Here is a 12,507-nt window from a genome sequence, read left to right on the forward strand (position 1 = left end):
ATATATATATTCCATTGGTTAGTCTTCTCTCCTTTTGACTCAAAAATCTTTGAAATAATACAAACACAATTAAATGCCTCAGTAACATGACCATCAATGATCTCAAATACAGTGGCTTTACCCAAGAAAAAAATTAAGGTATATCAGGCCAAAACCAGCATTCCTGAAGTTAATGGGAAATTTACAATCAGCCTCTAGGACAGCAGTTTTGGCCCTTTATTTGGGATCAGTATTTTGTAGTACATGCACAGTAATTATTACCCTGATTATCACCCCAATTAAAGTTTTTAAAGGATTTTAAAACATGCAGATTTCATGCATAAACACAGCAGCTGAATTTCACAGTTTAAAAGGTTTCTCACCTGTACTTTCAATGTATTAAGGGCACACTGACACAAGATATACTTGCTGCCTGAATTGGCATACGTTATTAGAGATCATTTTAAATAGATGGTAAGAGGAAGATATTGCATATTTAAACTTTAGGAAGGAAAATCCTCTGCAGCTCAAAGGTTCCATCTCAAATTCAGAATATTCAAAGTTTATGACAAGCCTCTGACCAGTTCTGGGTGCCAGAAGCCTACACGCAACGCAGCAGCCCTTCTCTAGGAGGCCTTCTGAACAGGGGCATGTCCTGCAAGAACCACTGATCCAGCAAGACAAGCCTAGAAATTATTTTCAGCCCCAGTGATGATTTTGCCAATTCTGATGGATTTTAGTCAAGCCCAGGGGCATGAGCTGAATTTAGAATGAGTACCGCAACAAGAGTTCTTTTTTTGAGGGAATATTGAGGCTGCTGGAATTCTCCATTGAAGCCCTACAGTCTATGTTAGTGCGTTTGCTGCCAGAGACAACAAAGATGAAAGGGTCAGTGTTAGGTTGCCTCTAAGCTGCTTTAGGCTTACTAATTTTAAAAAAATTAAATTAGAATTTGGAAGAAACAAACCTATTGCACATGTATCTGTACCAGGGACTCACCTGCTCCCTTTCTACTCTCCTCTTTTCCTCCTCTGCTCTTCTTCTCTCTTCCTCTTCCTTACGCCTCCTCTCCATTTCTTCCAGACGTCTTTTTTCTTCCTGTTCTCTCCGCCTTTGCTCACGCTCTTGTTGCCTTCGAGCTTCCCGTTCTCTTCTTTGCTGCTACAAAAAGGGAAAAGAAACCACAACGTTTTACTTTTGTTGTTATCAAAGAAAGAGGTGGGGTTGTTTTCTGCTGTAAAGAGAGGGATTTACCAGGACTGGCAAGCTCTGCAACTGAGTGACAAAACATTTAATGCAAGTGCTCCACCGGGAAACTAACTCATGTCCAGCACACAACTAGTCCTAAAAGCAGCCTTGCTTACTGTCTCCAGTTTCTTCACACACACACACACACACACACACACAGAGTCACGTACCATATTCCTGACAATCAGGTGTGGAAGCTCACTGCTGCTCTTCAAGAGAGGCTCACACTGAAATCTCAATCTTTGAACAACTGTTCAACTCAAATCTTAACCAGCGTGACAATTTCCTAGACGTCAACACATTATCTAAATGTTGCCAAAAGGGAATTATCAGCCCCACTGAATCAGCTAAAACTCAAGTGACAACCACCTGAGCTTTCAGTAAGCAGCTTCTCCCTTAACACAACTCATGGTCTGCTAAAAATTTGGTAGTGTTGGCCCAACAACCAAACTTAATTTACTGCACTGCCCAAAACTTTGCCTAAGAGAGAAGGAAGGCTGACCAACAGCACCTCAGCCCCTCCCAGAACATCAAAAGCACCTATATGTAAAAGAGGAAAAACAGCAGAGCTAAGCTTTTACACTTACACAGATAAGCTTCCATGCATGACCCAAATACAAACTGCTGATAAGTCTGCTCAAGTCTGAAAAGAAGCTGGAAAACAGCTCTAGAAAGCATCAACTGACTCATTTATGTCTATAGAGCACCATATATGACTTCAGAGGAGACATTTTAAATGCCCATACAGTCGTGACCAACTCTTCCTGCAGTTCTACAGAAGCATCCAGTTACTCCACCTACCTTGAAATCCCAGGCAGCCACCCACAACTGCTTAAGTGTCAAAAGACCCAGCTGTCTCCTGTTCGACCATCAACTGGGAATATCTCTACGTTTACTTCCATTATAGATTTCTACAATATGCTAAAAAATTATAGAGAAATTTAAACCAAAAAAAAAAGCACACACAAATTTAATCCCAAAAACAAAATTAAAACTTACATTCCTTTTCACATTTAGTGTAATACTATCATCAGTTTTTTCCTTGAAGCAAAGCTGCCACACAGATTTGCCAATCTTAAGGCACTCCAAGTAGTCTTGCAAAAGCACTCAGATTAAGCTTTTATTGGGGTTCATAAATTCACAGTTATCGGTACACATTTCATAGTTGCGCTCAACTGAACAAGCAAAGGCCAATCTATGCTCCCTGTGTTACTTCACGGGATGAGCTTTCTCTGCTTGGCACGTTACCCTACATGGCTATGAAGTAAATGAACACCCAACAGCCTTTTCCAACTTCTGGAATCAATAGTGACATGACAGAGGAGAAGAAGCTTTGGGGGAAAAAATGGTGGGTAAGAATTAATAGTACTTAAATAAAACAGGCTGCTTTCCGATTCTCTTAAACTAGCTGCAGTTTTGGGAAATACACAACTTTCTCAAAGACCACTGTTCAAATACACCCATTCTGTAACGATGACATCTTCTTTCCTGGCCCATAGCGTCATCCTGGATTCACCATCACCTTCCTGTGCCACAAGACATAAACTCTTTTCTCCCCTACATTTTCTGTATCTTCTCAGAAACACAGCTTCCTTGCTTTTGCATCTCCTCTCCTAACTACATACATCTACCAGCCTTTTCTCTCTTGCTTAAGCAAGCTCTCTTCAATGCATGTAGATAAGAAAACAGCAAAAGTGCTGCAAGGCAGCTACGGCACATGGTGCATTTCACAGGTTTCACTGCTTCCCCTCTTTCATTTTTTAAGCACTGTAAAACGCTTAAGTAGGCACTTTTACTTCTGAATATACACATCTGTTCAAACAATTCCTATATTTAAGTCAATATATTCAGGTGCCTCTTGGCTAATCAAGTCTGACAGGCTCTTTGTTTAAGACAACTTACGATGTAAAGTACAGTAATTCTGTTGCCCTGAGGATGCAAGAGACAGCACACTGCTGACTGGTTAATATGCACATTTATCAACTCAAACACTTCTTAAACATATGAAGTCTATCTGTCTAACAATATTGTGTTGACATTGCTAAGTGGATATATTGCAGATCTTGGGATAGCTTCATTCTTACTACAAGGAAGAAAGGCAGAGCTTAGGTCTTTTGGATGAAACAAATTAATCTCTTGTTGAATCAGTGGAGAAGTATTCAGCAATAATTACAAATAACTGAACTTAATATGAGAAAAATAAGTTACAAATTGACTAAGAGAGCTGATTTTCCATGGCATCATGAAATAAACAAAACCAGTTATTAAAAGGCAGCCAGATTGCCAGCTCAGCACTGATAGTGGATATTTATTACCCAGCAAAGGAAGATTAAAAAAAAATAAAAAATAAAAAAAAGGATTCTCTGCCACCAGTGTGTGTTCCAGTCAAATTTCCAAAGCACAAATGTGCTATTGTCTATGCACCAAGGTATACAGAGAGATGAGGTTTCCCAGTATCGCTTCCACCTTCCTGTCAGACATCACCTCAGCCCTTCGCTACGTGCTGGGAAGGGGCGCACCCAGGACCTCCAGAGCCCACAAAAACACCCTGCATGATCCACTTATTCTGAGCCCTAGACGTAAGAAAAAGGTTTCACTTCCTTTGCACATGGCCTTTGATACCTGAGCACTGAACTACTGGCCGCTAACAGGGTGGAATTTACTTTTAACAAGCCCAGGAAAAGGAAACTTAAAGTGACAAGTATCTGTCAAGTCCTAGACTACACCTTGTCAAAGCGATGGCAAAGCTGGTTGGTGGTAAAGTCGTCACTGATTCAAGCCGGCTTCAGAAGCAGCCCTTTAGCTGTCTTCCTACCATCTTCTGTCAGCACAAGGTCATCTTCCTGACTGCCACTAGCAACTCTGCCACAAGGACACTTCCATACTAAAGACCTGGTCACCATGTTCTGTTTCTAAAACTTCAACTTCTGAATTTAATAAGTGTGATTGTTAGATATGTAATTCTTTCCACATGCTACGAAAAAGGTCTGATGTAAAACACTTTTCCTGTATATGCCCAACAGATAGCAGCTATAGATCTGGATTCCCTGAAAAAATGGCTGCATATCCAGATCTTGGATATGGTATTACCAACTTTCTTGCACGTGTCAGATGAAAAGCTTATTTTCAAGGAGCTAACAGTTAACAAGAAGGTAAGGCCAGGAACTCTTAAACGAAATTTCAGAGATGCCAAAAGGGAATTTTGGCAGAGTCCATACTACCTCAAATTTCTGCATTTCACAACGGTATTTATTACACCACCAACAACAACAAAAAAATACAGAAAGTACAGTGTTAATAATCTGGCTCCTTGTCCGGTTTTAAGGTGCATTAGTGACGGTCTCATAATGGTACCCAACGTCTCCAAACTGGAAGATCATGCAGTACAGCATGATTTACCAGGAGGGGGCAATGCAACTACATATCCAGCTGGTGTATACCAACAAATTCAGGACCTCCTTCATACAGTGAAATGCTGAAGATAAATATAGATCCTCTCATTTTATATTCATAAAATACTATTACTCTGTCTTATATTCAGATGAAAGTTGATAAATACATGTATTAATGCTTTCTTTCACAAAGAATTAGGTAGTCTGGTATCATCTTAGGAAGAGGATTGACAAGAGTAATAGAGACTTTTGCTTTGCCCACACTAGAGATGAAGCAGAAGTAGAACTTCTTCCTCAGTACCAATCCAAACTGCAAGCAACTGAAATTAAGCAGTATGCATAATCTCCCCTTCTGTAAAAGAAACAAAGCCCTGGCAAAAATTGCCTGCAGGTACACCTACATTAGCATCTTGGTTCAGATCAGGAGTGCTCTTTTGAAGTGAATCATCCAATCATCTCCACTTACCAGGTTTTGTTTCATATTTTGAAGATGTCTTGGAGTGCCAACCACTCCTTTTGGACGAAATTAAAAAGGCAGATGCTCTCCAACCACAAGCAGGCATGCAGTCTAGACCTCAGTGAATCCAAAGGAACAACAACTCCTGTCTTCAAACACATGGCTTGAAGTCTTTGGGTCCTCAGCACTTTAATTATTGTGCTCCACAAATCTACTTCTACTGGACTGTACTACTTTCCAGTGGAGCTACAACCTACCACTTCAAAAACATCCATCTTAGGTTCTCATAACCAGGGACACAGACATAATTTAATGAAGTTATCCTGAACTGTGGAGATCCACACAGAATGAGATTCCACCATGGCTAATTATGAACTTCCCAAACCAGACTCAGCTTTGCTAAGTACAAATACAAATGCCTTTCCATACCTGTCACACTGACTGAGCACTGGTGTCTCCACATTGCTGAACAGAAACATAGCCCCATGTTAGAACACCCTGGAACAGCTCAGATTTCATGTTTTAACCATCTAAACACTTACATGACTTTGCAACTAATCTTTATATGATTTTTTTTGGGGGGGGAGGACCCAAATGTTTCAGGTAATTTTTTGCACTTTGATCACGTATCATTTCCACCTCCTAAGTAATACACAAATTATAAGGTTCCTGCAATGCTGAGTTTTAGAAGTCACCTACATGCCTTTTAAAAAGTAATCTTTTCCCCAATACTGCTGAGAATTACAGTTTCTGGCAGATGTCCTAAACACCGCTCCTGTTGCAGTCTCGGTCATAACTGTCTAGGCTCTGTGCCAGCATTGTAAGAACAAGCCCTCAATTTTAATTTAGAAAGCTGGTGGGGGAAGAACGGGGGGAAGTATAAGCAACTTGTCCATGGAGATTATTTAATGCATAAAATTCTTCCCAAAGAATGTCAAACAGGTATACCCAAACACACACACACACACACACTCTACACAAGGAAAAATTACAAGAAAGCAAGGTTTGGTAAAAATGTCAACAAACTGACTGAAGCCTAGATGTTCAATGTCTGACACTCATCTTAACTCGTATTGCCAAGTTTGTCATTGTTTACTGGCTTCATCAAAACAGGGGGGTGAGTTAAGGACAGAGTGACAACATTTCAATATTTTGGCCTTCAATTGTGTCATAACACTGATGTTTATCTAAATACGTGTCTTCCACCCTTCCCCCATCTCAAATAATTTGTTTTGGCTGTTGTTTTGTTAAAAACCACTTGGGATCCTACATTTTTCCAACAAAAGATCCAACAAAGTGGGGTTTTTTGAAAACTTAATGTGGGCCTTTTTTTAATTCATTTCAAGAACAATATGCCTGTCCCATCACCTGCAAAAGGAAGCCTTTATAGCTCATCATTCATCTTTACGTTTCTAAAGGAACCAGGATGAGGTTCTAGACACAATAAAAAGGTAAAAGCTTTTCTCTTACAATCTTTACATGGTTTACTGTATAACCTTATTCAGTAATTCATCAACCTACATTGCACGCTGTCTTGTGGTTGCTGAAGCTGTTAGTTCTGTTTTGTATTTTACAAAGTAAAACTGATTAAACATAAGTTTCAGGTAACTGCCTTTTCTTTTTAATTGCTCATTAAATTAAGATTTCTGCAATATCCCCAAAAGGTTCAACCTTGTGCAGCAAAGTGTGTTGCTTTGTTTCCATTACTAGCAGCATTTCCTTTATGTGAAGAAGAAATTTAAGATTTCAAGCGTTGCACTGATTACTAAAGTTAAATCACCTAGACAATTTAATTGTAACCCACTTCCTCGCCAAAAAAGTACTGACTGTGAACCTTAGAGATTAAAGGGGGCATTTAAAAGAACTCATTGACTACCATACTAAGAAAAAACTTAGAGGCTACGCAGTATCTCAACTTTTGCCCACCTTTGATAATATCAATAAAATATTTTGTTTTCATATTTTCCTAGCCTCTTTTTATTATCTGCTCCCCCTACAAAGTGGCTACAGAGCCAAAGTCTAAAAACAGTTGGAAGAGCTACGATGTTTATATTGGCAATCTCAGAAGGGTGGGGAAGAAACAGAAGAGAAATGGAGATTGCATGCCTCCCCCCTGTCCCTGCTCCTGGCTTCATGTGTGGCTGAGTCTTTGCTAACAATCCCTCCTTACAGCAGAACTAAACTCACTTGCACATTGAAAAAGAAGGATAAGGAGCATAAAGTGACCTGGAAAGCTACTTGGAATTTTGTATTATTTGTTATGTAAACACCTCACGGGATGCAAGTCAACATTTGGTCCTGGTTGTGTCCGCATTAAACATGACCAGGATTTGGAAAACCAGACTGGGTGTAATTTTTCAATCACTGCCATCAAGTGAACAGTTGAAACAGCAACTCAAGCAAGGGGTCATTCAAGGACAACTGGAATTTGACCCTGTACTTCCTGAGGAGCCAGAGGATTGGTTTCACTGCAGCTCTATGTCATACCCAGCTCTGGCCTAAAGAGCTGTTTTGAAATCCTCCTGCCTCTCAAGCTCACACTGCATATTCCATCTACATATATACAAAGATACATGAGATCTTAGGAGGTGAAAAGCATGACAGAACAATATTGTACGTGAGCATTCATTTTCTTTTATCATAGAATGGCATGGGTTGGAAGGGACCTTAAAGATCATCTAGTTCCAACCCCCCTGCCACGTGCAGGGACACCCCCCACTAGACCAGGTTGCTCAAAGCCCCATCCAGCCTGGCCTTAAACACTTCCAGGGAGGGGGCATCCACAGCTTCTCTGGGCAACCTGTGCCAGTGTCTCACCACCCTCACAGGAAATAATTTCTTCCTAATGCCCATCTAAATCTACCCTCTTCCAGTTTAAAGCCATTACCCCTCATCCTATCACCACCTGCAGGCCCTTATAAAAAGTCCCTCCCCAGCCTTCCTGTAGCCCCTTCAGGTACTGAAAGGCCACTATGAGGTCTCCCCTGAGCCTTCTTTTCTCCACGCTGAACAACCCCAACTCTCTCAACCTGTCCTCATAGGAGAGACCACCCTATCTTTAGGTAGTTGCATACTTAAAATATCACAAATGTATGATTTACATATTTGTAATTTTTGCAGAATTAAAAATTTAACATTGATTTATAAATAATATTTATAAATCTAAGTGGCTCTTAGTTAACATACAACTATGTATGAGAGGGTAATACATTAAAAAAATAGGCTTCCCCCTACCATGAATGAGTGCCAAACACAGACGTCTGAGAAAGCTTTAAAGGGAAATTTGAAGCATGTCATGGCCCCCAAAAAAGTAATCTTGAGAAAAAAAATCCATCTGGGAATAATTAATGTCTCCCCTTCTCTACAGCTACCTAAAGTCTAGACATGTTGCCTCTTCTTTGGAACAGAGACCAAAACACAGCCTTCCCCCAAATACCTTCAAACAACTCAGCTTGGCTCCTGTTGCCTCCATAGGAGCTGCTGGTTATTCAAATGGTTTTGGAAGATGGCTCATATTCAAGTAGCCAGACACAGATTTAAGTGCTTTGCTCTACGTTTGCCAGTGGATTTGCACGTTTTTTTTCTTTCCTGAGATATGCTGGGGCAACAAGGGACTCTTTTTAAATGTGTGTGGGAATGGGAAACACAAGCAGAAGAGGGGCTTTTTTGCCCCCCAAGCTCCAGCCTCCTGTCTCTACCTCTTCTAGCCGCCTCCTTTGCTCCTTCTGCTGCTCAATGCGCTTCTGCCTCTCTGCCAACAGCTGCCTCTTGTATTCCTCCTGCTCACGAAGCTGCTGCTCCTGCAGCAGCTGCTGTCTCCGAAGGGCCTCGGACCGTTCCTTGTTTTCCTGCTGTAGTCTCAGGAAATCACGTCGGAGGGTTGATTCTCCAGGCACATTGACAATGGAACTGCAACAAGAGGAAGTTAAAGCCTCCCGTACAATAAAGCCTGATGGGCCATTAAATACCTTTTCCAAAGCAGGGGAACATTAATAAAATATAGCATGATGTTAAACTTTAATCTCGTTTCTTTCAGAGCAAAGACACTGGATGCATGTCAAATACACGCTCTCAGTGGAAGGCGTGAAATGAGGCCAAGCAAAATAAGGACCAACTCTGACATTGTGGAGCCCCTGACCAATCATATTTGCCATAAATCTCCCTCAATCCAGAGCTTGCTGGCTCTAAGCCATGTGAGGGGGAGCTTTAAAACCTTTAACAGTCACAGAATAGGTATTCAAACCCTTTGGGTGGTTTGTGTGGCTTGTGCATGCACTTAATAAGAGACAGAAATTTAGCGTGCTCCTGATTTATAGTCACAGAGCTTTAGACTTACTTGGCATAGACTGCCCACAGCCCTTATAAAGCAATTATTACCTTGGCTCTCCTTCTTGTTCAGGCACTTCCTCCTCTTCTTCCTCACTTCCACTATATTCATACTCTGTCTCATCTAAGAGGAAAGAAACAAAGGCCTATATAGTGCTTATCTTTAATTTTAGGACAGCAGGGAGTTGCAGTAGCACCTTAGTGAAACGAGTCCTATCCCCTTCAGCGCGAAGATCTATCAAAGACCCTAGAACTCATTCTACATACACAAGCCCATCTTCCCACACTAGTAAAGGAGCACAGTGCTTTGCTGCAGACTTTCAGCAAATTCCCTGAACGACACCAGATTTTATATGTAAGACAAGACACCTGGAGAACCTCAGCACCACCTGCATAAAGAGAACAGGCTGCCCAAGATACTTGCTTTACAGCACTTGTGATGGGTTATTTCCTGCGAGTCTGATTTATGGCACCATTCCAGGAATGAACCTACCACAGATCAAAAAAAAAGGTATATATGCTAATATCCTCCTAAATACTGTTTAATGCTTATACGGAAAAGGTAGTGCCCCAGAATTCAGTAAGTTTAACTTATCTGAAAAGAAGATACTTGAAATTCATACTTTCTCTGTAGAGGACAGAACTAAACCTAAAAGACTGCTGATAGTCAAAATACGAATTAAAAAAGAACCTTTCAAGGGTTTGGGTTGTTTGGAGCTCTTCTAAGAGTGAAGATTTAGAATGCAAAGCAGGACAAAAATATGTATTTTTAACAAGCTGCAATACTTGATTTTTAGAAGCTCCATACCTTTCTCTCCTCTCTTCTTCCTGGTCCTGTCTATGTGGTCCTTAAGCTGGATTCGGACTTGCCTTTCATTTGGTTGGTCACGTATAAAGGGATGTTTTAAGAGCTGTTCTGTAGAAGGTCGCTGCATGTAATTCTTCACTAGACAACCTTCTATAAAGCTGAAAAACTTTTTTGACCTGAGAAAGTAGGGAGGGAAAGAAACAAGATCACAGGTAAAACTCAGCTCAAACATTTTTTCTGTTCTCCCTCAAAGTCTAATTCCTTTCCTTAAAGACCATCACATCCCAGAGGACAGTATAAGCGCTGTCTGCAAGTGTGCCTCCTAAACAGACCTGAGCATGCTCCAGCTGAGCACTGGGCTGGATGGGCACAGGGCAATAGCAACCCTGCAGTGCTTAGGTACAAGCTCACAGCAAAGTGCCCTCTTTCACAGGCATAGCTGCCCTGAAAGGCAGGATCTGTTAGTGAAGGCAAACCGTGCAAACCCAGCTCTTCTACTTCTGGACCAGAGCTGGGTAGCATCCAGTTCGCTTGGAGCACGGGCAGGGCAGCTCTGGTGTGTCTCCACCTGCCCATGCTATCTAAGGGCACGTCTGCTTCAGAACAGCCGTACCAAAAGCCGCAAGAACCGTGGCCAACATTCCCCTGACACAAGCAGCGCCGTGCTCCTTTTGTACGCACCTGGCCTCACTGAGATAGGGCTGCAAGAACTTTAAGATTATTTTATTTTTTACCTGGAGAGCCACACACAAAAAAAAAATCCTCATAGAACAATAGGTGGGTGTTGAACAGTGTTGTCTGCTCAACACAGGCACTTGGGGTCAGATTCTCACCGATGCAATTTAACTGAGGTCCTTCTGCGCATCACATAAAGTGACACAGGGTATGGGAGTTAACTAAGCTGGAGCACCACCTTCCTAAATTTGCAGTTCAATTGAACTCTTGAAAGGGGACCTCTCCAGACAGAAGTCACCAAACAAGCCACCTTGCAAATCACCAATAATGGAAACAATCAAAACTGTATTTTTGGTCTATTTTCTCACAACCTGCCACTGCGTACACTATCAAGACAGTCGGGTCATGGCAGCACTGGCTTTAGCCAGAGACACTTTTTGATTGCAAGGTGCTCTCAACCTGCTCCCATGCTTGGGTGGCAAACACCTCCACTACATGGTTAAGTGTAAAAACAATGGTTTCCATCCATCGCTTCACTGTCCTACTGTAACCTAAGAGGCTGAATTCAAGGTAACTTCCTTAGGTTTTTTTCATTCCTCACACCTTAAGTGTTATTATTCTAAATAAAAAGGTTAATGAAAGGCTTATGCAAATATTGCATATGCATCCCTATTCCTTTAACATATGCAGAGAGCAAGCATGAGAAAGGATGCCTTGACAGTACAAGTGCATAAATAAGTCAAACCAGGCAATGACCAAGCCCAGCAAGCAAGCCAAGTTTGTATTATGTTGGTATTGAATAGGCAGTCAAATCACTTCATTATTTTGACAGGAACACAGCATCCTGTGATCACATTCAATCTATACCAAACCTCTTTCTAGGGAGTATTTTTGTTTCATATGTGCCAGTTGTAACCAGTAACTGGGAGGAAATCCTACGATACTAATGGATTCTTCTCAGCTGGCAAGAAGCGCACACTCAATTCCAATCATTTACAATAATTATAGTAAAAGCCTTCATTAGTTTTAATAGCTCCTTTCAACTTAGCAACTAGAACACTATAGTACTGTTCTGTTTCTGTATTACGATACATCTGAGAAAACATACTGCACATTAAAAGTGCCGCTGGAGTTTATTTTTTTTTAAATATGGATCCATTTGTCACCCCTTAATACAGATGTTGCTCTGTCAAGGAAAAAAGCTTGGTTTTTATTTTCACACAATTTGAGATAAAATTTCTCTGGGACAAAAATAACTAAACAATGCACATTTTTTATTTCATGCTTTGATTCAGTGGCACAGAAGATAACAACAGAGTGATTTTTGCTAAATTAAACCGCTTTACAGTTCTGTGGAAGCAGTAACAAAACAGCATGCAAGGAGACACAAAAAAAGCATCAGGCTACAAACGAGAGATAACTAATACATACCATTTCTTGGATTTTAATCGTGGGGGAGGGTTCCTGGGTATCAGAAAGAGTGCCCTCATGGGATGCATGTCACAAAGCGCTGAAAGAAAGAAAACAAAACCAAACAGAAACATACAGATGTTGGCTCAGTTGCTCTCTGTCAATACCACAGCTTCAGCTTCCACAACCATTCCCACCATCCCGACTGCACA

The 12,507-nt window shown here is 41.0% G+C and overlaps 1 protein-coding gene across 1 annotated transcript in view; it reads right to left on the reverse strand.

The window, feature by feature from the left end:
• Positions 1-978: 978 nt before the first annotated feature.
• LOC104531815 (mitogen-activated protein kinase kinase kinase kinase 4) overlaps positions 979-12,507 on the reverse strand; it is a gene marked incomplete at both ends in the record, with an annotated part of 52,369 nt that continues 40,840 nt past the window's right edge. Inside the window, 5 exons of the mRNA XM_010176819.1 lie at positions 979-1,140; positions 8,775-8,985; positions 9,454-9,526; positions 10,211-10,386; positions 12,317-12,395. Of these exons, the coding sequence (XP_010175121.1) occupies positions 979-1,140; positions 8,775-8,985; positions 9,454-9,526; positions 10,211-10,386; positions 12,317-12,395 (701 nt within the window). The remainder of the gene's footprint in view (positions 1,141-8,774; positions 8,986-9,453; positions 9,527-10,210; positions 10,387-12,316; positions 12,396-12,507) is intronic.

This window comes from Antrostomus carolinensis, unplaced genomic scaffold (genome assembly GCF_000700745.2).
Source record: "Antrostomus carolinensis isolate BGI_N321 unplaced genomic scaffold, ASM70074v2 scaffold10701, whole genome shotgun sequence".
In the NCBI taxonomy this organism is placed as follows: Eukaryota; Metazoa; Chordata; class Aves; order Caprimulgiformes; family Caprimulgidae; genus Antrostomus; species Antrostomus carolinensis.